We start from the raw sequence: 25,269 nt of genomic DNA, 5'->3' as shown, positions 1-25,269 counted from the left end.
CTTAAACTTATGTCAGACGTTGTGGAGACGGAAGAATGAAGACGACTCAAATCGCTGTGCAACCATGATGCTATCCTGTAAAAGTCGAGTGTCGAGTTCTTATCAGTATAATCCACATTCTATACCAGTGGTAGAATTATGTTTAATTGAAATAACAGACTATTACAACGACGATTCAAATTGTTTATAGCGGCCAACTAACATAAAGTGTATTTTAATTTGATTTACGATATTACCTACAATACAAACAAACGTACTGCATAAATGAGTCAACACCGCTTAGAGAATCCATTGACAAACCTCTTAGCATCCAATTTCATTTTCGAAATGTCCACTTTTAAGTTTAGTGGTTATTTAGAATCAGGCGCTCACAAATCGAAACGAAATCATATATTAATTAATTATATATGATTTCGTCTATCGTCATCCTATACTTACAAAATAACATGTCCTGACTGGCTGACTCATCATCGCCGAGCTTTAACTATTAAAGTTAGGGCAATGAAATTTGGCGAGTAGGATCGTTTTATTGAGGAGACACCCACTAAGGAAGGAATTATCGAATTGTTGAAATAGGGGTGGAAAGTTTGTACGGAAGTCCGTCGTTTTTTAAGTTAAAAATATGAAACTTTTGGATTTTGATTAAAAATGAGTAGTAACGTCATACGTATTTATGCTTTCGGGATATTCTACCCTAAGGGTAATACACAACAATTTGGTATACAAAGAGGTCTTAAATGAACGTAATATTTTATGTTACAACTGTAAATGTATTCAAATTCCACGCGAAAAAAGCCGCGGGCAACAGCTAGTGATTAATATATTAAAGTAACAATCACATGATCCGTTTACAAAAAAACATATATTCTGTTAAAAGTTATTAGTTTAAGTGAAGGATAAGATAATAATAAAAACGTAGAAAATTTTATACACGTTTTTAAATGTTAAGGAATAAGTTAGAAGGTCAGTTTTCGAGGATTACATTAAGATTTGATAAACTTAACTTTATCTCTCATTTATTGATTACATTGAAAATAATCACGAGTTAAGTCCCTATAGTGCTTATTATTGGCGTGTGAATAGTTATTGTATTAAAGTCTTAACATAAAGTTTTTTTTTAAATTCCACTCAGCCTTCAGCCATAAAAGATAATGCCTAGTGTCACTACCGCGTATCCGATCAATAGAAGCGGCATGCTTGTGTAATTTATAGTATTATTGAAAAACTGAGGCAAACCAGATTATGTTTGAAATAATATAACTTCCTTTATTTATATTTGTTGATGATAAAAAGCTCGATCTGTTTATGGTAAGAATGTTATTTTATTTCTAACACATGACATGACATTATTATAGTTTTATGCTAATTATACATACTTATCGTGTCGAGTTATTACTTGTTGTGAAACATATATTCGACATTCAAGTAAACAGACTTGAATTGAATTTATTATTAAATAGTTTTGAATGCAGCTTCGCCCGCGTGTTATTTAACCAAACTTCATCAAATTCGGATCGGTGGTTTGAAAGCGTAACAAACAGAATTACTTTCAGATTTACAATATTAATATAGATCAATACTACTTCCGATGAAATAATTGTATAGATACTTGTAAAAAGCAGAAATTTGTTTTCAAAGTTGAACAATGTTTCACTAATAAGTATACCTTGAAAAAAATATTCCAATAAGATGGTGGCTGTGCAGTGTGCAAAATTGACACATATCTTCATGATATCTTAGATCGATGGAGATATAGAAATAATTATGAAAAATACTTCGACTAATAATATAACGCTTTTGAATAAGTGTGACGTAAGGTAAACCGTCAGTAGCGACTTAAATTGTATTAGAAATATCTGTTTATATATTACTTTTGAGTTCGATTAAGATGTTCATATCGTATAAAAGTAATTAAGTATAGTAAAGAAGAATAAGGGGCGATTATTTGTATTCTCAGATTATCATTGCGGTTACAGTCTTCAAATTAAAAAGTATACAACGTCGTTGCTAATAATTTTGTTGTGATCAAATATATAAAATATATTTAAAACTTATTTTGATTTCATAAATTTCCTTTTTTCATGTTTGCCGTGTAAGTTTGCCTTATTTGCAGTTTGATATTAAAATGGTGTACTCGTAAGAAATAAATTTGACTTTCTCATTTTTTGGAAGCAATCGGTCTGTATCAAAAAGGCTCAAAATAGAACAATTCGAGGCAAAAAAACACCTGTCTTTCGGTTTTAAAACAAAAAAAAAATCTTAGAAGTTACAGTTTTCTTTGTCAGTGTAAAATAAAGAGTGTCTAGATTAATAACAAAGATGCGAATATCTTTTGAACCCTGTTTAAATTGAAAAAACCGTATAAATTATGTTCTTGTAATTTTGTTACTTATACTGTTCTAATTATGCAGAGTTAATTTAATAAATACGAATACTTTATGTATTTATTATCTAACTTTGCACAAATAATTAAAATTAATTAAAAACCTTAAACATTTTCTTCAAATTTAAATAGGATCAAAGGGGAATATCCTTCACAATCAAAAAAGAATGAGGATATATAAGTCGATAATAATGAAAGATTCGTCAATTATTTTTTATGATAAAACAGAATTGAAATACCTAAACATTTCAACTATTTAATACTTAATAACATTTAAAAAAAAACAATAGTCGCACTTTTAAATTGTCAATTAACTATACCCGACTATAAAATGCAAATTCATTGTTAAGAAGTTCTAGAATGACTCGATTTTTTCAACCAAGGTCGTCAGATCGCCGCCAATCAAACTTTTTTAGTAACATTATATACGTTAAGATGTTAAGTAATTTAAAATTATTTCCTGATGATATATTTAGAATAATGTCTGACAAATGTATCAAGATATCAAGAGCAACTTTGTCTTGAGTGTCCATTAAAATTTAAAAGTAATAATTAAATGTATGTATATTCTTTTTCATAAAGTTAGGTATACAAATTAATTAATGAAAAGATTATCAGGTAGTCCTGAATTTATAAGACACGAATATCAAGTGTTATTATTTAATTTAATTACTTAAATCAAGGTTCCAATCTTTATAATTCATGTAACATACATAATAACTAGACTAGAATTTTCTACTTTCCGATAAACTAATTTGACGTTTTTATCGTATATAAAAAAAAAATATATTAAATATAATTTAAAAACTATAGAAATGCTTTTGCCATGTATAAGATTAAGGAAATTGCTGGTATTCATTGAAGAGTTCTATTGTCCACGTCGTAACTCCATAAGCAGATCAGCTTGCTTGAGATTCGAAACACATGCAATATTTATAGTTTGTTATGTATATATAAGTAGGGCTAGAATTAAATATGTAAGAATTAAAATACATACTTGTCTATTGTATTTTATTTGTGTATCGTATATGTTTTATTATGTTATCATATTCCCAATACATTGTGCTGTATCTTGGCAACTGAAACTGGATTATGTTTGGCACGCGACTGCTTATTAAAAAGTACAATCAATACCGGAATAAAACATAAATGTTTGCTATGTATGAATTGCAACTATGCGCTTTATGCTCTTATTAAACTGCGTTAAAAATGCTGTGTAATGTATTGGACGAGATATTTATTGGAGACATAACAATAACATAATTGTTTTATTAATTCTTAAGTACGCATTACAATAGTTTTATTTAGCTTTTGTCTGATTTAACATAAAATATCTTAACCATAAGAATTTTGTGTCATTTATATACCTACGATAAAATATATAATTATAGTATTCTATGTAGACTGAAGGTTTACATTGTAATATAAGTAACCCTCGTTTTCGCGGGGCATGCCAGTTAAGCACTCAGTTAGCCTGATTATATTCGATAATCATCCAATATTTCATATTTCAATATGACGACTGTTGTTGATGTTTAATGAATTATATACATCTATAGCTTCCTCATGAATAAATATGTCGATTGGCGAAAACTGTATGGAAATCGATAGTTTCTTAGTTTGTCCCGTAGGGGTACGTGGTAGTGGGGGGGACTTTGTTTAATAATATGTAGTGATTTATCAAATTATATGCGAATGGCGAAAATACATGCAAGTTTTTGATATAGCCAACGAGTCTATCAAACGGGGATCTAATTTACAACTTCTGGGTCGATGGGCCTTCTCTTGTAATATTTTCCTAATTAAATAATGTAGAATTAAAAATACTTACTCTGTCTCCTCACATAAGACCCTCATGAGACCCCTTCCCCTCCAGTCGGAGTGGGTGGATGCGATTCTGATCTCCAGAACGGTGTGGCAGGACTGAGGCAGCTTGTCCCAAATCCTTGCTTCGCGATCAAGATGGCCGAGAAGTTTTAAGATCCGCCGGAACTTCGGGTTCGGACAGCCTTCCGACTTATCCGTATAGTCGACTTCCTGAAACAATACAACATATAATGATAAATCTAATTATGATGCCAGCCGCAATAATTTCTTTTATTCTAAGGTATATTAGACTCTTACGCTTATTCAAGCATTATTATTTAGAGATTTTCGTTAAAATAAAACTTATAGTTCAATAATAAGAGGCTTTTATGTGATGCTAAATACTCGAAGTTATTGAAAATTGTAATCTCCATAAAAATAAATATAATAACATTTTTTTAATACTATAATGTATATCCTCTTTTGGGTTAAGGGTTAAAGTACTTATGAAATATGTTAAACAAATTGCAAATTATAAATCACGCTTAATTCTTTTTTTTTCTTGCAATTATCTTGTAAACGTGCAATAAGGTAACAAATCATGCAAACGAGGTCAGTTATACGCAAGATTGAGTGGAAAAACTGTTAAAATAGCGTATCATGTATTTTTGTTTTTTATGACTATAAATATTTTTACTTTCGCTATCTCTATTACGATAGAGACAAACTATACGTTATTTGTTCTCTCTTACCATACATTTTGTTGCATAAAATAAATCGAAATTATTAAATATTTTTTAACAAATATTTTTATTTAATCTATGTAACTAAAATAAAATTGAAAAGGAGATTGTATTGTTGACAGAATCAAAATTCCATGTCATTCGATTCGGCGGCATTGAATTAAATTTCAGTTATAGAATTTTGGATTTAGAACACACGCACTAAAATATTAGGGTAAACAAAAATATCAGTAATTGACTACTTTTTCGATTTTAGGCGTATCGATTCGTTAGAAACAAATGAAATAAACAAATTCCTGTGGTATAGTTTGACAAATTATAAAAGTATGTTTAATGTGGTATGGTTACAAGTTGTCTATACCAGTTCAAATTATACCTCATTATGTTACATAAGTGAATTACAAAGCGATCGTGACCAATTCCTTGTGGCATTTAATTATTTATTGAGTATTAAATATCCGCAATGTTTATTCGCATTAATTTCAAGTGGGTATATTAATATAGTTTCTTTACAATCAAATAATGCCAAAAAGTTTGACTGACATATTAGTTTTGAATTAATTGTAATTTAATGCTAGATGTGACATATATCTTCGCTAGGCAGAGATTAAAATATAACAATTTTTTTATTTATATTTTAAAATACGATTTCTCGCAAGTTAAAAAACGCGACCGGATAAACATTTTTAAATAGCGAATATTTATATATTTTTAATAAATCAGAGTCGTGTGAGCTCCGTCGTCCAGGTACTAGTAATTATGCAACAATAAAATTTTATTTCTATATTAATCCACTTTATTGCAATTCGAATCGTGGAATATTGTATTAGTTCCTTTAAATTTAAATATTAAACGATCACTTATTACAGCACTGGGTTTTATTATCTGATCAGAATTGCGTTGAATCTACAATCCTTTAATCAACAAAAACATATTATACATACGCCATGTAATTCCAGCCCTGGTGGCAAATAGAAATCCTAAATCCGAAAATAACGCAAATACAAATAATAGAAAAAATAACACCGTGGACATGGATGACATGTTTATGGATATATCATTATTTAAAAAAAAACCATGTTGAGATTCAATAAACGCGATAAAGTAGGATAACTGGAGAGAGGCACAGGAACGTAGTTTACGTTCATACGGTTATTATACAATTAGTAAATCCATGGATAGTACATTTTGGTAATAAAACAATAACCTACTGGATATTCCTTTGTTATATGGAGTATAAAAAAAACATAAGCAGCCCGTAAATGTCCCACTGCTGGGATAAAGGCCTCCTCTCCCTTTGAGGAGAAGGTTTGGAGCATATTCCACCACGCTGCTCCAATGCGGGTTGGCGGAATACACATGTGGCTGAATTTCGTTGAAATTAGACACATGCAGGTTTCCTCACGATGTTTTCCTTCACCGCCGAGCACGAGATGAATTATAAACACAAATTAAGCACATGAAATTTCAGTGGTGCCTGCCTGGGTTTGAACCCGAAATCATCGGTTAAGATGCACGCCTTCTAACCACTGGGCCATCTCGGCTCATATATGGAGTATTTGTAAATAATTACAAATTGACAAACAAAAATTAGACCTGTTGAGTTTCTCGCTCCGGTCTTCCCAGGTCAGTTTATTTTCTCTTCGCAGCCGGTGGTGGTTTTCAATATGACAAATTTGAAAAGCTATACTTACTTAGTATAGCTTTTCCATTAAATTGAGGATTTTGATTTGATTTGTTTTATGAAGTTGGCTTTGATTAGGCACAATATAATATCAACCCTATCTCGATCGCTAAGATGGATTACCTGTTTTGATTCCATAAGTATTTGTATTTAGGAGGAATAAAAAAATCTTTGTGCTTCCCCGGCCAACAATAATTTTAATTCAAAGAATGACGCCACTCGTAATCTCCATTGCGTTAAAAAGAAAATCCCAATTTTCTCTTTCAATAATAATAGTCAGGATAAAGTCCATACGCCACAGAATAAATATAACACCACCAGCACATATAAAAAAAAAACTGTATGTACCAACTAATATCTATTAACTACGCATAATAAGCAATATCTTAACCAAATAATTTAAACTGAAACTGCGAGATGAATATGCCTTGCGAAGCTATTATTTTCTCTAATAATAATATTACAACTTATTGGTTTTCTGTCATTCGCATTTTGCCTTACCAATTATTTTATACAAATAAGGTGGTTCAATAAAATTATTATTATGGAGATATCTGGTTTAGTTTCAAGGAATCGTATTATATTGTAGGCATTTAACGACTAACTGTTTGTAATTAAGCGATTTACAAAGTTAATTGAATAAAGTAGTAATTGAAATATCGAGTACATAAATACCAATCCCACTGCTGGGCAAGGATTTACTCTTTTAAGGAAAAGGTGGGCATATAATATCGCACTGCTCTAATGAATACTTGTGACAAATAAGATATTTTTCTTGCTTTAGAGGTGAAATGAATACAATTTAGAAGTATAAAAAGTCACTGGTGATTGTTCATATTTGAAATCGAGATCTTCGATTAGGTTTAGGTGTGCCATCAACTGGACCATCTCGGCCAGCCAGCCATTGAACAAAGACCAATTATCTTCAATATGTAGATCGGATTAAACGTAACCCCTCAAGGTTATTAAGATAACATTCTCTAAATAACCAGTACCAGCCATATTATCGATCCAGGGCGATTATCTCATAACTGCATATTAGATTATAGGTATCTAAAACAATCGAACGAATGCTGACATATCTCGATAATTAAAAATCACATTGCGTCCGGCGACATTCAATCAACACCTGCGCGGAAGTTTCGAGTTTTATTATCTCACAATGAGCACCTTACATTTAGTTTTAGTTTATAAGGTATGAAAATATTAACAGTTTTTGCGCCGAGTTGTCAACACTACAAAAAATAATCAATCAACAACAACCAATCACGATCACCCAATTTCATATCGAAGATGAATAAATTATTTAGAGCTCAGATTTTAGTTGGACGTTTAAATTAGTCTTCAAAGAAATCGGGAAACGAATCCTGCCGATGACTTGACAGATACTTTTTGATGGTTTATCAGAATCAAAACGCTTTTGTATTGAGTGAACATTTACAGCGCGAATATTAATTGTTGGTGAAATAATTATTTATTTTGTTTGTACAACAATGCGACACGGAAGAAAAATTCAAAATCAAGTCTATAAAAAAATAAACGCATACGTCCATCCAAGAACACATACCAATAGAGAACCTTAAAAAATTTCGTTAAATATTAAGACTTCCATTTCCCAATACAATGAATAGATAGTTAAACAGTAAAATAGCATTAAGATAAAAAAACAACATCAATTAAAGTAACACGTGATTCAAAGGTTTGCTCAATTTTCAAATGACGTAGTCGACGCCTCTCTGTCTGAGAATGAGTAACGATATCTTGTTTCACTTTTAATAGTTCGTCTCACGTTTTATCTTAGTCACGTGCCATTTCTTTTCATAGAAATAAATACGTATAATTATTTATTTTGCTTGATAAGCTCAATAATTTACATTTTATTGCTAGAGTTCATATTTCTTACAAGAAAACTTAACAAGACGATAAAAATTTGGTTAAAAATCTAAATATGCGTTAGAGTTTTCATATAATATTAAAGCATTTTAATTATTTGTTTCAGGTGGTAATCAAAATACTGCTTAACATTGCTTAGTAGCCGATGAAATGGATATATATATATATATATATATATTTAAAAAAAGAGGGAAGTGCCAAAATATTAACAACTTACTTCTCTTTTAACAATTCCATTGATGACCATGCCCACGAAATCTCCATTTTCATCAATTGCGGCTACTGATGCGCCATCACTAAGTGTGGAAGATGCATAGTCCTCCAGTTCGATGCAGCGAGACTCAGGGGTTTCGAGCAGGTTTATTGTCAGGTTCAAAGGTTCGTCGCGGAAGAAAAATCTGTGAGGGATTGGAATTGTTGTAGTAATCAATAATAATTTATTAAATGTCAATAATAATATTTTTTTTTTGTTATCATAAATATATCAGAATCATTTATAAAAATTAAAAAACAAACTTGATTTAAATTTAACCGAATAAAATCTATTATTTATCTATACATATACAGGAGCCGAAATACCTAAGCACTGCAAATACTGATATTCGGCTAAATACATTTTGTACATCCTGCAATAAGCCAGTAATAAACTGAAATCTTTAATATCCGCCCTAAATTTCTTCGCTTTTGCCTTAAACCGCTATTTCCAGTGGAAATTAATGTTTAATTTGTATAGGTATATGACGAACTTTCAGGGTGAAGAATTACAAAAGATTAAATCTTTCATTTTGAAAGATGAAAGATCATATTTTTTTGCTAATTTATGACTTAAAAAATGCACATAATATAATAAAAAAATGCTTATAGAATAAAATATGGTACCTCCTCAAGAAGTCTATCACTGGTTCCTTGTCCTTTGGCGTCAACTTGCGCAGGGTGTAGGAAGGGGCCATGGTCCGTGGCCTGAGGTCCAGCTCAGAAAGCTGAGCCGGCAGCTCGTCGGCCAACTACAAGAAGAAAATGATATTTTAGCATTGACCACAATTGAATTTGGAACTTCTAGTTAAGTCAAAATATTAACGATAAATTCTGAACTGTCGTTTATATATTTTTTAAATCACGTATGTACAAAACAAAAGTGAAAAAAAATATATTTGTAAATCCTATAATTTCTGAAAGTAACTAAAGGTTAGATCTTATTTTTTAATATTTACTGTATGGAGAAGCTGGTAATGTCTGAAGCCGCGAATATGGGTGATGCAAACTGACATGGGATGATGGGATATCATGCGTCAGCGTCACCGTAATACGATATGGTGGACAAAAGATATGACAAACTGTTTTATTGTCACATGCTTACTCATCTTCAATTTAAACAGGACATATATACTCATACTTACATCTGCCAGAAACCGGACATAAGATATCGGCCATTGTTATAAGTAAAATAGGGATATATCTATAAAACCACAGTCTGAACGTGTAAGTTTAAGTGATGTAAGTTTCTTTTGGGAGCGTAACTACAAATATACATTACTATTTATCAATTTCATTTTCACGATTTGCTCATACATATTACAGGGTGTGTAAGTCTATGCGCAAATACGGATACATTTTATATTCCCTTTAATCCCATAATTTGATTACATGGCAATGCGACACGACCAGATAGAGTTCAGGCTCAGTACAGGAATATAAAACAGCGCTTACATCCTAACCTTACGTTCCTACAGTGAATTTCACAACAGAAAAACCCAATAATTTTATTGGTCAAAGCCGGGATTTGAACGCAAAACTTCAGAGATATGGCAGCTGCCTTATAGTAATTTTATTAAAAGTAAATCAAGTTATATAAATTCAACATGACATTCATTAAAATTGATATTTGAATTTTCAACGGTGCACATAGTTTAATTAAAACAATCGGTGCCAATAGGGCCTCTCTCTTTAACCCTTAAATTGCAAAATGTAATGTGATCGTGACTTAGAGGTGGCGGGTAGGCTATAATGTGTCAATTTTGGAACTGTTACACAATTAAATACTTTGTAAATAAGTGCAATACGTTTTAAATTTGCATAACAGATTTTATAATGGTTATGCAGACTTCCAGCATAATTCAGCGCTAGCCTTTGTAATGTAGGTTAGGTAGGCATTCTATGCGGTGTTAAATTTGCATCTGTCTTGTTTCGATAGTTAAAATATCTTTTGTTGTAGATAATCTAGATTTAGTTTGTATTTAAGGCGTACCATTTTAGTAGAGTCATTAAGTCCTATTAATATTTACCAGTATTCAGAAATATTTTAATAGAAAATATATAACTGTTGAACAAGAAGGCTAAATAAATAAATGATATGAAAATTATATTCAGTTTAAACTTGGTGGTCGTAGAGAAGTTCTCTCGAGTGGGATTGCATTGTAAAACATACCTTGCAATGTCTATTTTAATATTTTTCTACTTTAATGTATTGTCTATGGTCTTATTAGTATTAATGAAGTAACTAATTGGGGTAGCCGAATAGGTTCTGAAATTTAGCTAAGAATGGGGAGCCCAATGGACGGTATTGTTTTCGTGCATCTCTTATTAGATATTATCGTTATTAATTAGACAAGCAATTTTGCCTGTTATTTGCATGCTCATGACTTGATCTTATTGTGATATTATTTCTGGACCATCACAATATAATATATGAAATTAAAAGTAAAATATTTTATTAATTACTTTTTACCAATACGAATGTTTTATAGCTTATAATTATTACTAGTACTGGTATTATTTGTACCCAAAATTATTTATATATTAAATATTAAGTATAAAATTAAATTATAATTTTAACGCATATCGCAATCACATAGTACAATCTGCATGTTTAAAGTCGCATGTAAAACCGTAGAAACTGCGCCAGTGTAGGCACTTGGCACTAATTTTGAGCAACGGCCAACGTAGATTGCACGTAATGTCGTACCTTAGCTTTCATTTTGTGCATGTCATACTAATATTGTACATGCAAAAGTTAGTTTGTTTATTTATTTGCTTGCTCCGCTATCATGTTCTAACTGTTCAACTGATTATCATGAAATTCTGCACGTTGTCAGGGGTACAAAAAAGGACACACGGTACCCACCTAACACCAGACCGCCCTACCTAACCTTTTGCAGAAACTAGTAAAAAATTGGACATAAAAAATGTGATGTGAAATCTCATAGATTGTTATGTAGCGATAAGGTCGCCAAAATTGTATGCTTCTTTTATTTAGGTGTACTCTTCGTGGTGTACAATAAAAAGTATTAAGTAAAGTATGTTTCTCTCTTGCTAAATTTAATTGTTATATTAAAAATATTTTGACAAATGGCAGTGATTAGTTTTATTAACATTTAATTGGTTATTTATCGTTATTGTTTTGAATTTAATTAAAATTTTGTTATTTCTCTCCGTTTTTTTAAATCAATTTTTAAATTAATTGAAATTTTATTCATTGCATCTACGTCTTGTACATTGTTATAAGTTTTAATCAATCATTGGAAACTTTTATTGTTAATGTTCTTTTTTTAATATTTGTTATTTTTAAAATTTATTATGTACTGTTTTTACACAGAAATAAATAAATTAATAAGAGATTGAATTGTAGTTGCACGGCAGTGCCTATGGTCGTGCGTCAACTGATTTATATTCCGCCAATTATCCAATTATATTCAGCGACAAATGCAAACACATTATTGTACCCACAATGGTATTAACGTGCATAATGTCATTTATTGTATTATGCCTATTAAGTGCGGAAATGCTTTTATTACCTTGGGAGCTGTTATTAAACGATTTTGATTTATGTATTGTACCTTGGCCTTTACGTGTTTTAGTAGTTAGTTCGTGAAATTCTTATTATGAAATCAATTAGCTGTTCAGATAACTGAACTCTGAATTAGAATTTTTTGCACGACAAATCGTGAAAAATCTGTCAACGAACTGTTTTGCTTCCGCACAGCGATTGCGCGCGTAACTTAGAAACAGTAAACAAAAGTAAAATAAAGCGCGTGCAACTTAACGCACTTGGCCTTACTGAAACGTGTTTATGTCAGAAGCGTTACAGCTCAGTACAGATTTATATAATGTTTTTATTTATTTTTCAAATTATAACAAATTTTAAAATTTTAAAATCTTAAAATTCGGTAAATGTATCTGTGATTCGTCTATGTGTGAGTGATTTATATAAGTATGATCTTAAGGGGTTTTCTCATCTCGTAGTTATCTTGAAAATAAATTATCAGACTCAAATCAGACAGAAAAAAAACTGAATAAATCAGCGTCAAATGGAAAAAGATCAAATGTGCACAACTTTATAACTTTAATGGTAGAGTAGTTCAAGGCGTTTTAACTCCGATTTAACAGAATTTATTAAGCAGAACATAAATTAATAATAATTTTGATTATCCTTCGATTGTTGTATACAAAAGGATTTTCTCAGCACATACCCAATGAGGTAGATGCCGCTCTTTAATTTCATCTCACTGGAGGTTGTCACGACTCTCAACAATGAGGTTAACGAACTGAGAATTGGACATTTAGAATTATCCAAGGCTACCTGAGCCATAATACTACTCTAAATTTAAAAAGTAACTAACATAACTTGTAGCTATTCAATTATATACATTTACTAATTACGACATATTTGTAGTAATTTAAAACTAAATTTAACAATTAGATCAATTTTTTATGTTATATCGTAAATGAGGTAGAGTGTGTTTTTTTTTTTAAATTAATTTACTGAATTTCAAATGCATATTAAGTTTATAAAAATTTCTTACTCCTCCATTCGAAAAAGGGATACAAAATTGGCTTCACGTATTTAGGTAACAATTTGACGTTATCGAATGACAAATGATGGTTTTTTTTTGTTTCTATGTCATAGCTTCGCAGATAGCATATGGGCCACATGATGGTAAGTGGTCACCACTGCCCGTCTAATGGCCCTGTAAAAAATATTAACCATTCCTTTTATCGCCAATGCGCCACCAACCTTGGGAACTAAGATATTAATTCATCACTCTTCAAACCGGAACACATCCATACTGACTACTGTTTTTTGGCGGTTGAATATCTGATGAGTGGATGGTACCTACCCAGACGGGTTTGCACAAAGCCCTACCACCAAATCAAACATATATTCTTGAATATATTGCTTTTTATATGTTGCTGTAAAGAAGTTTCTGCAAAGAAGAAAAACCTTTTTTCCTTTAATAAATCACTTGAGTGCAGCTACATCTCTGGTGTACTTATTTTATTAGAGCAGAAACAACTTGAAATTCCATAACAAAGAATATAGGTCAGCCACGAGTATGAAACAGGTTACGAAGATACTAAAACCACGATATATCAAGTTTTTCTATATACGTTTCCTATAAATACATTTATTTTGAAAGGATTAATCAGAGCTTGTATTTAATAAGAATGTCATGATACATATTTTATTTATTTTCTTTATCTGTGTTTGTTTATTTTCTGTATCACGGAAACCAAAAAATCTGGTAACTTTTTACAACTTGGAAATGAATTCACCTTCAGGCCTTTTTAATAAAAATATAATAATATTATTAACAAATTATCAATGAGAACAAAAACAAAACTTCGTTGAGTATATCGCCAGTTCATCAAAGTTCTGAGGTTTCCGAATTGTTGGTAGATATTTGACGATCAATGAATGTACCGTTTCTATTTTTTGGTTTTTTTTTTCATAAATCCTGGCAAGATTATAGGTTGTCTTTGCCTTAGTTTTCCCTTACCTACCAGTAAAAAATAGAAGTAACTTTAGGTTCAAGAGATATAGAAAAAAGACTTTATCGTTAAATCAACATTAAAACACAAAAAAATCTAGTGCAAATCACTTCTTAAAATAATTAATACCCATTTTAGACTTCTAGAAACATCTGAATTAAAATGCAGACAACATTTAAATTTAAATTTACCGTTGTCCTATTGTTATTGTCTGTAATTATAATTATATATGCTTATTTTAACATTAAAATGTCATAAGTATAATAAGTATTTTAATTAAAACTCGGTTTGGTATGAATATTCAAGGGTAACAATCATGAGATTTTGATTATCATATTAAGATCTGAAACAATGTCTCTCTGTACTCCAAATAACATTTAATCATTTTTACGTTTTATTTATAAAATAAATCTCCATTTACCACTATCAATTATATTCAGCCGAGAGCCGAGATGGCCCAGTGGTTAGAACGCGTGCATCTTAACCGATGATTTCGGGTTCAAGCCCAGGCAAGTACCATTGAACTTTCATGTGCTTAATTTGTGTTTATAATTCATCTCGTGCTCGGCGATGAAGGAAAACATCCTGAGGAAACCTGCATGTGTCTAATCTCAACGATATTCTGCCACATGTGTATTCCAACAACCTCCATTGGAGAAGCGTGGTGGAATATGCTCAAAACCTTCTCCTTAAAGGGAGAGGAGGCCTTAGCCCAGCAGTGGGAAATTTTACAGGCTGTCAATGTTATGTTGTTATATTAATATTGTTATACAAATTCATAAATATAGTTTTATCAAAAAAATAAATTAAAAATAATGAATTAAAAAAAATACCTTACAAAATTCATAATTATAAATCATATTGTAATTTCATTGCATGCATTTGCAAGTATGTATGTGTGTGTTGGTGTAAATATTATATAAGTTAATGTAGAAGTTATATTAATTCTTACATTTTTATTGTTTCTTGATATTTTAAATACAAGACATAATTATTAATACAATATCATTAACGTTTATTATTTAAATATTTTAGTATTTATCGAGTTTAATTATAACTTTTTGATAATTTATAAGCAAGTCAATTATTTTATAGGAAAAGATTTTGCATTAAAATAATTGACATATATTTCATACCTACTTATATCAATTTTGTTATTGTGTGTGTTCGTACGTTTGATGTTAACTCAGACCAGTCTGACTTCCGGGTTTTATATTTGGTATAGAATTACTATAAAAATAATACAGTATAATGAATATAATACACTTGCGTTTTTTATTGCCAATTTAATATCTCTGTTATTAGGAAGTATTTTGAACGGATAATCTTTTTTAGCGATTGAAACAAATTGATTTATAAAATTATATGTACAAAGAAATGTTAAAATAACTTGGTTTTACGTAACTCAATAAGTAGTTCACTTAAAAATAATTCTATAAATATGTATTACATACAAAACCGGATGACGTCAAACTTATTTTTGACGAGATTGTTTTTATTTTTCGGTTCGAATGTTTGTTACGGAAAGTTGCGAGCTCGATGGTATACTAATATATTATTTAATTAATAAAAATTTGATCAATTTCAAATCAGAACACGTGACCGAATGAAACATTTTCTGTATGTTTTTTTTTTATCATTATCTAACATTATAATAATTTATGTAATGGTAACCTTATGCCAGTGATTTTTTTTTTATAAAAATATTGTAGTATACTTTTTAAATGTATTTTATCTGATCTGGTTTTCAACGTGTATCCTGTATTCAATGTTTACCAAAAAAATAGGCTGGACCAGCATTTCCCTGAATTAAGGCAACTACGCCTAGGAACGTAATACGGGTAAAAGAGTATAGTGATAAAACTTAGCAATATATATATTAATTTTGTGAAGTTATGTGATATTGCTGCGCGGTGTTAAACGATTTAGATGTCGTGATGATAAATTAGTCGGAAGCAAAGATAGGTCGATGCCTGATCACGACAACATGACAATAGCATGCGGCAGTTGTGACGGAAATACTGTTTATGTACGAAGGATTACGGATAAAATTATGAAATTAAATTGTCTCGGTAAATATTATCGTGACAATTCATTGTTTGTCACGTTAATGTCACATACGTATTGTACGTGTGGTCAGTAAACGATAAAAGAGCGTTAATGTACATGTATTCGAATAATCATTTGTTATCCGCTTGACTAGGCTTACGAATCTGTGATAATTAAAAATACGACGACGATTTTGCTGATTTTACGCGGAAACTAAGAACGCCGCTTATAAACAACGTGGTTAAGAGCCCCGCTAAGATAAAGGATTGCTGAGATTAACCAAAAAGTAGAGAATAAGCTCGACCTACTTTCTAGATTTTGTCACGAGTTGATTGAAATATAGTCTCGAGACTATTGCTTCAATCTTCTTGTTTGCGCTCAGACCGATGGAATATTACACAGCTGACATTTATTTTTGAATTTACTAGTATTTTCTTTTATTTAAAAAACATATCATACATGTTTTTATTATTGGTCGATTTTTTTCATCCTCCTAATTTTGCCGCACATGAAACTTTGCACTAGCACAAGTTAATTCAGTGCTGATTGTATATGTTATTTAAAAAAAGTTCTTTGCACTATATATAGATAAAAAAATAGTTCTACAAAACTAATTTATGTGTTTATTACTAGAACCAGATGTAGATAATATTACTTTTAATTAATTATTCATTTTTACATATTAAACTGAGTCTTTCGCGATTTATTATTTTAGTGAAAAACTAGTACATTAAAGCGTGAAACACGTTTTTGATATAATAAACAATGTATAATTATTATTAATCTTTACTGACGCTTTATGCAAGCCCGTCTGGTAAGGTACTACCCGCACATCACATATATAGCTAAAAAGCAATACTCAGGAGTGAGGCCCATGTGGCCCATTTACTAATATATTTACCTATTTTATAGTATACACAAATAATATAGTAATCTTAAAAAAATATAGCATTGAATACGGAACTGTTAACAAAATGCAATATTGAAACTCATAAATGTAAAATTGATTTGTTAACATTAGCCTCATCGCTCGGTAGTATAATCAGGCATTCATTTAACCGTGACGATAGTTTTAAAAAAACCTCAATTTTACGGTAACTATACGCAAATTAATTTAGAGTTCCTAGAAACTCACTTATCAAAAGCAATACACTTGCTATCGGTTGAATTGTGATTATATTCATAGAACAATTGTTAGGCGATATGCATTTTTAATTCGGTGCAATGTTGCCGTTTGTTGATATGTGATAAGAATATGAAATAGAAAATAAAACTGAAAATAATCTATATGATATGATTCATAATATTATGAATGCCAGCGATGATCTTATTACAATATAAGGTCAGTAAGATGTATCACAGAATCTGTGGAGATATGGTCCCAGTTATAAAGGACTCGGGAAATAAAAAGGAATAATTATTATTTTATTGACATTGATACGTATTTTAACATCTTTATAGCGCTTATGAATACTAATGAATTTAAAATAGATCCCGGTTAGTGACAGCTAAACAGTGCTTTATCTCTAGTGTATCTGACTGTAAATGACATAAATTGGTATTCAGTTCAGTTTGTGTTATGTTTAATTGCGTTGAAGTTGAAAACAATTGCTGCATTTAATAATTTCGAAGCTTATTAAAACAGATAAATCTAAATATTACTTTTTAAACAAAATGTGTTTAATTTTTCTATTATTATTGATCATTAAATTTTCTGTTTATTTGTAACAACTATTTAGAAATTAATGTTCTGATCAAAATAAAGAAGTAATGTATTTGATGTTCGATTGAGTGTGAGTGTGTGTGTATTTTCTGTATGAGAGTATGTATGTACGCGAGCATTTCTTTCACAAAATATATTAATTGGACTCCAGATTAATATCATCTGATATGGTTGCAAAGTAAAGTAAAACTAGTTTTTATTTAATTCGATGAAACAATATGTACATCCTTATATTAGAGTATAAATTTAAAAGTGAATTTGTTTATTACTCTTATCTGTATTTATTACATTTATTTTGGTTACTTAATCGACTAAAAAACTACAAAAAGGTCTTTTTCCGTACGAAATATGACCTTTTTATTTTTTTTTAAACCTACCTAACCTAACTTCTGTCATACGGGCTACGGTGTCGATATGCGAGCTTTTTATTCCTAGTTATTTATCATATATATTTTTATTAACATCGAAATATTCAATAACAGTATTACGAGATTCAGTAGTACGAGAAACTTCGGCTTATTTTTGCAGAATACATTTAATCGTTGTTTTACAAGACAACCCTTTGTCGCCTAATATGTAAGTAAGTGCGGGAACAATAACAGTTTGCTAAGTTTTATTTCATAATTTATGAAGTTTATCACTTATGCTAATTACAAAATTTCACTTCGATATTTCCATTCCAGTATTCTGCACTCTCGTCTATAAAGAGCTCACGTCATAGTTTCGAGTTCAGTGGCTTGGAGCGACTAGCGCCGGTTGATATATTTTATCTGTCGTTACACTTTGTTATCCTCAATTAGGTGGCATTTTTTTAATCTGTTCTTTTTTTCAATATTTTTTTTTATTCATGCAATAATATCTAAAGAAAATTAAGATTCAATTTAAAACTCATAGTTTAAATTTCAGTCATGTATAATGAATATCGACATTCGTTTTGATCATTGAGAGGAACAAATAAGTAACAAGAGAGTCTCTTGAATAAGACATTCGTAGATAATGTTGAAATATCGAGCTCCACCAAATAAAAATAAAAAACATGGTAAATATCCCGTTTTAAATACTGTTATTAATAAAAATAACCCTGTTAATTTAAAATCTTAAATAAGTTACAGTTTTGCCACTAGTACCAAAAGTGTGAACGAAATTTCAGCTAATTCTCTTTAAGTGGAACTAGTTTGAAATTCTCTTGCAAGATTTGACCTACATTTGTTAAATAAAAGCTTGTTAAAATAATCTTGATCAAAGTTGGTATGCACACTAAATGTTTAAATTCACGAACTGTTTATGTTCATTTAAATGTTGGAATAAAATGAAATGAGACACAAGGCACAAAACATTTTACTATTGTTCCGAAGTTAAGGTAAACTATCTTACATCGTCAGTACACAATCTCAAAGATCAACAGGCTAAGATATTTTAGTGTACACTTGCCTTACATCATTTTATTAAAGCTTAATAACTGTCGGAGTTTGCAAATATGGTAATGCACTGTTCTGCATCTCACATTATGAAGTAAGTAGGTCAACCGTTGATAAGTTTATATACATCCATTTAATATACTTCAAAAATATTTAGATTGATATTTAAACCTTAAATAAATTAACATATTTTTATATTTTTTCTTTTTTTTTTTTAAATATAGAAGATATAGAGTCAATGTTGAGCATATTGTATTGTTAAGATGAATGAAAATTAACAATTTCCGTGAGATGTAACTTTTGATATAATTTACAAACTCGAGAATCTGTTTTATTACTGACATATCGATTTTCGTGTTTACATATACTTAGACTGGATATCAATGTTAAAACGTTTTAGAAATGTTTTATTTTAATTTGTGCATATTGTTTTGTAGAGTGAGTAATGTTACAAGAACGGAATACGAGATTGGTAAATTAAATTGAACACTAACCACAAATGCAATTTGTGAGCCATTTTATAAGAACATGGAAAATAATGATTAGTTACTAAATTAAAGAAAAAAAACGATAATATTTTACCTTGTTAAAATTCAAATCGTTGAACAATAAGTATATATAAGATTTTAAATTAACATGTTCATTTTAATTACTACAAGTATTTAAAACGGGATGATTGATGAGTCTCGTGGACAAGACGATACATAGATAATGTCGAAATATCGAGCTCGACCAAATAAAAAAAAAAACATGTTAAATATCTCGTTTTAACTATTTGTAGTAATATATTATTACGGAATAAAATCATAAAATAATTCATTCAGTGGTTAGTGAACACATCGCGAGGAAACCTGCATTGGGATAATTCGGTAAACCTGATTGCGGCAGCTTATTGGAATAAGTTCTAATCGTTGTCCTTTGGAGTCATTTTACCAGCACAATTTCCCACGCATTACATTTATTTAACCTTTGCTTTATGCGTATAAAATTACTAATTTTTCGTCCGTCTTCGTACGCGTAAAATTCATACAAAGATATTCCTCCTGCTTCCTCATTAAGTTATACGTCGCTATAACTATGCTAAATTTCAAGTCAATCGGACCTATACTTTTAGAAGTTCTTCTTATGTGTCAGCTAGTATTTCGCTTATCTTACTAATATAAATAAATAAATGCGAAAGTTTGGATTGACATTTGTTACTCACCCTCGCTCTCTTCACGCGGGGGAAGCCGCAAGCGAAAAACTAGTAATATACTTAATAGTTAAAGAGGTCATGCCTATATATTTTTATGAAATGTTTTTTTTTTTTTTTGTAATTGAATATTACTTTTTCTCTTTTTCCTAATGTTTATAATTATGCATTTTTACACTGTGTTCATTCTACTAACAATAAGAATTGTTAAAAAAAAACGCTTTCTCAAAATCCTATTATCCTTTATTCCTATAAAGCAATTTCGTTTTGCTTTAATAGCGCCGGCCTTTTTTTAAATTATATTTAAATGTTACTAAAATGTACCTACAGAAATCTTAAATGTAACCATAATATAATATATATTTTTTGTAAAGTCTAATAAATCTAATATGTTCAATATGTTTATGTATTTATGTCATTTTATATTTATATTATTATTATTAGTACGTATTCTAAGAAAAACTTTACTAACAGTCTATAATAAAAGAAAATTACATAATTATCTTAATTACGAATGGACGGCTATGATCAAAGTCGACGTCTAACATATGATAATTTACATAATTGTAATCCAAAAGTTAGTCAAAACAACATACAATACAATACTACAATTCATACTAACCTCTATTAAAAGATAAACTTTATATTGTCTGACCTACATTTGTTACGGAGGTTATATTAATAATTATAAAGTACAAATAATAAAAAAAAATGACTGCTTCTCTCTCACTCATTACACATTATTTTGTTGTCTCATCACACATTACTATTATATTAAAATTAATTAAGTAAATACTTTATTTATAATTAAAGTTAAAAAATTAAAAGCGTTAACATTAATTAACTTATTTCTTACGTACAATAAGATAAGATTTCTCGTAACAAAAACTTTATTGACAAGTGCATGACGCGGGCGAGGCGAAAGGCGATCATCGAACTTAGACCTTGATAGTGATCGTGAGCGAGGTCCGCTCACTGAGTCAACGGGTCTTAGTAAATTACTGGTTAATGAGTCGAAACGGAATTGAATCTCGTTATATATCAGAACAAAAAGTTGTCTTAAAATCCCTGACCTTTTGTACCTGAAAGTTTTAATCTGATTGTCGTGACAAGTAACAAGAAATAGTCGTAGATCGTAATTAATTAATTGTTAATGAGTGGTATTGTTATATTTACTAGTGTTTGCTTAGTGGATGAAGATCAGTCAAAATAATTTTGAAAATTTGAGGATTTACTGCAAACTAAAAAGTAGAAAAATAAATCTTCAATGTTTTTAATTACTGAAAAAACTTAGCACCGCCTGCTAAACAAAAAAATAAGACAATCAGTTGACAAACAGAGGAGAAAAATATCTCACTGATCTGTTTCGTCTATTAGAAATATAAAAAAATCTATATATACTTTATTCAAGTAGACTTATAAAAGCGCTGTTAAATCGTTATGTTACAGTGTAGAATTAAATGTAAAGTTACTATCGGATCGGAAAGAAGATTCTACCGAGAAGAATCGGCAAGAAACTCAGTAGTTACCCTTTTTATCGTTTAGTTACAAAGTATGTCAATAAAGTACAATTAAATTTATATTGTATAGGGTATGTATGATTTTGGATGCCTGCATATTTTTATATTAGATTTACATATAGATTCATTATCAATAAAGAGTTGAGGAATAAAATTTATCACCATATTACTTAAAAAAATACTTTTTGTTATAACATATTGTTACGGTATTGCATACAAGCGCAATCATGCAAATGGGTAACACATCACTATAAATAGAAAACGATGTTGTAATGCCGAATGAAGCAGTAGTGCAGTAATAATTTCCCGTCCGAAGATTAAAAAGTTAAATATGATGCTTTGATTGTTGATATGTCTAGACAGACTGCCAAATGAGAACGCGTCGAAAAAATTGTGACCAATGTTGGCCACAAAGTACACGCACGCCAGTAACGTTCGGGTATAACGTTTGCAGTATCAAACGTTGTTATCAAGCACATCAAAATATTAAAGTTGGAAAATGTGAAAATCATAATTAGTACTATTTTGTAAGTAATAAGTTTGCTCAGATACCAGAAAGTGTTATCCGACTATCTATAACAATTATTACATTTAAAGGATACAGGTATCGAAAAGAAGTATCAACTTAAGCCGGTTTTCAAGATTTCACGAGTGTGATACGAAAGGAGTCCTCACGGAATAGTACTGCAGTTTTTTTAGGTTCTTATAAATGAGTATTTTTCATTAATTTCCCGCATAAAAATTTATAATCAGACTTTAATATTAGCGACAATATTAAATATAAATATATAAAATGTAAGTGTATAAAATATTAATATGTTCAAAGTTATATGGGACAGAGGTGATCAATGTTATAATTATTAAATTTTGAAATTCTGTAGATCTTTCAAGAGTCTCACTAGGTAACATTTTTGTTCATGTGTTTTTCTTCATCTTTATCTGTACTTTAATAACATTTGAAGTATTGTTTTATAAACGTATCGTATAAATTTTAAGTATATCATTATATTGAAACAAAAACTTTTCAAATAATACAACAGTAAATAATTCAATAAAACAAAAGTAAAATGAATAACGATGAAGAATGGATACTGGAAAATATATTTAATAAATAATATTTTACATAAACAATTTATAATTATTTTTGCAAATAAATATATAAATAGAAGTAAACATAACTTCCGTGACAATGCATGAATGAATTTAAATACATTGATTCTTAAGCCTTGAATCTCGAGAAGAATTAATAAATTCGAATATAATATCAATAGTTGTTCTATATACTTGAAAAAAATTTCAAGAAAACATTCGTTTGCCGATTCAATATGGAATGTTTTGGAAAATATTTTATATTAAATAAGCTTTAAAAGTGTTGCTATATTATCTTTGTTTCAGTTAATTTGATTTAAGCGACTGATTGATCACTTTGAAAATAATAGTAGTCTCGCTATCAAAATTTATTCACAAAGTAATTTTGTTATTTTATATTTTATGATAATTTATTTTACGTTTATAATTCTCTTCCAAAATGAAAATGACATAATACTAGTATCTAACAGAATTCATTGAATCATAATTCAACTTGTCAAGAATGTCGCTATAAATTAATCAATGTTTCAAATTTACCATAATTCAACAGTTTAATTAACCGTTCAACTGTATAAAGAGTAATTAGTGTCTTTTTGGCATTTCTTGAAACGTAATACGAAAGAGAGTGTTCGTTAGTACACGTGCTAGATGTAAAACCTTCTTGGTTTTTTTTTAATACGTATGAAATGGAAATGTTCTAGTGCAGTCTTTGTTTCCGAGAATTTAAACAATGAAAAAAAAAGCAAGCACGAGTTTCAGTTGTGATTGTTTATTTGCTGCAGCTTTCATTTTAAATTCAATATAGTTTGCGATATTTCAGTGTATATTGGAAAGTATCGAATTTAACTTGTTTTTTTTTTGTTTTTCTTTAAATAAATATTAAATGTATACTGCAAAACATGCTGGCTGGATTTTTCTTAAGTTATTTTAAATTTATGAATTCAGACATGATTCTAGTAATTTCCTAGATGACATTAATTTTAGTGGTTTTAATATTACAACAAGGATGTCAACTTCAAGTTTGTTTGCAACACAGAAACAATTTTACATAGTTAAATCATTCAAATATATAAGAAATCAACTGTTTTAATACATTTAATAATAAAATAAACGTAATGTATGTGACAAGCGGCCATGACAGATCTTATTAAAATGAGTAATCTATATAATTCGAAAATAATTGTTATACATTTTTTTAATAACTAACAAGAGCCGAGATGGCCCAGTGGTTTGAACGCGTGCATCTTAACCGATGATTTCGAGTTCAAACCCAGGCAGGCACCACTGAATTTTCATTTGCTTAATTTGTGTTTATAATTCATCTCGTGCTCGGCGGTGAAGGAAAACATCGTGAGGAAACCTGCATGTGTCTAATTTCAACGAAATTCTGCCACCTGTTTATTCTACTAACCCGCATTGGAGCAGCGTGGTGGAATATGCTCCAAACCTTCTCCTCAAGGAAGAGGAGGCCTTAGCCCAACAGTGGGAAATTTACAGGCTGCTAATGTAAAAAAATGTTATATTTTTTTAATAACTAACATTAATTGCTTTTAAATTTTATATGTGAATATATTGCTTTTGTTTTAAATGTAACATTACATTTATTTATATTATATATGTTTGGAATTATTTGAGTGTAAAGTTTGGCCCAGTTTTAACTGTAGCGATTAATATAAATCATTATGATTAGTTGTACCCTATTAATAGAAGCAAAGAACATTATATTAATCCGGGTCAAATACCCATAACAAACGGATCTGGCACAATATTCTTCGAATATACTTCGACATCCTGTCGAAATATCATTGTTTTTTACGTACAATGCAAGTCACGAACGATTTATTAAAAACCTCATCTTTATTATGTCATTTATTTGTAATGACGCGCCAATGTGACTGACAGTTAATTGCGGTGACGTTTATTTTAATTATATCGTTATTTTAAAGTGCCAGGTTTAAGAGATTTCGTTTGCGTGGCGATTCGATCATTATGTATTTATTTTT

At 29.8% G+C, this 25,269-nt stretch overlaps 1 protein-coding gene across 3 annotated transcripts in view; it reads right to left on the bottom strand.

The window, feature by feature from the left end:
- LOC125068678 (arylalkylamine N-acetyltransferase 1) overlaps window positions 1–25,269 on the bottom strand; it is a 96,617-nt gene that overhangs the window by 8,870 nt on the left and 62,478 nt on the right. For 2 of the 3 annotated variants that reach the window (XM_047677953.1, XM_047677951.1), the window contains exons 2-4: window positions 9,389–9,513; window positions 8,727–8,907; window positions 4,215–4,420 (exon numbers count right to left, since the gene is read on the bottom strand). In XM_047677953.1, coding sequence (XP_047533909.1) covers window positions 4,215–4,420; window positions 8,727–8,907; window positions 9,389–9,459 — 458 coding nt within the window. In that variant the 5' untranslated portion in view covers window positions 9,460–9,513. Of the gene's footprint in view, window positions 1–4,214; window positions 4,421–8,726; window positions 8,908–9,388; window positions 9,514–9,720; window positions 9,803–25,269 lie in introns of those variants that run through there. The other variant, XM_047677952.1, reaches the window with a different exon arrangement.

The sequence above is a fragment of the Vanessa atalanta genome, chromosome 14 (assembly GCF_905147765.1).
Source record: "Vanessa atalanta chromosome 14, ilVanAtal1.2, whole genome shotgun sequence".
NCBI classification, from domain to species: domain Eukaryota; kingdom Metazoa; phylum Arthropoda; class Insecta; order Lepidoptera; family Nymphalidae; genus Vanessa; species Vanessa atalanta.
This window is presented reverse-complemented; position numbering and strand designations above follow the sequence as displayed.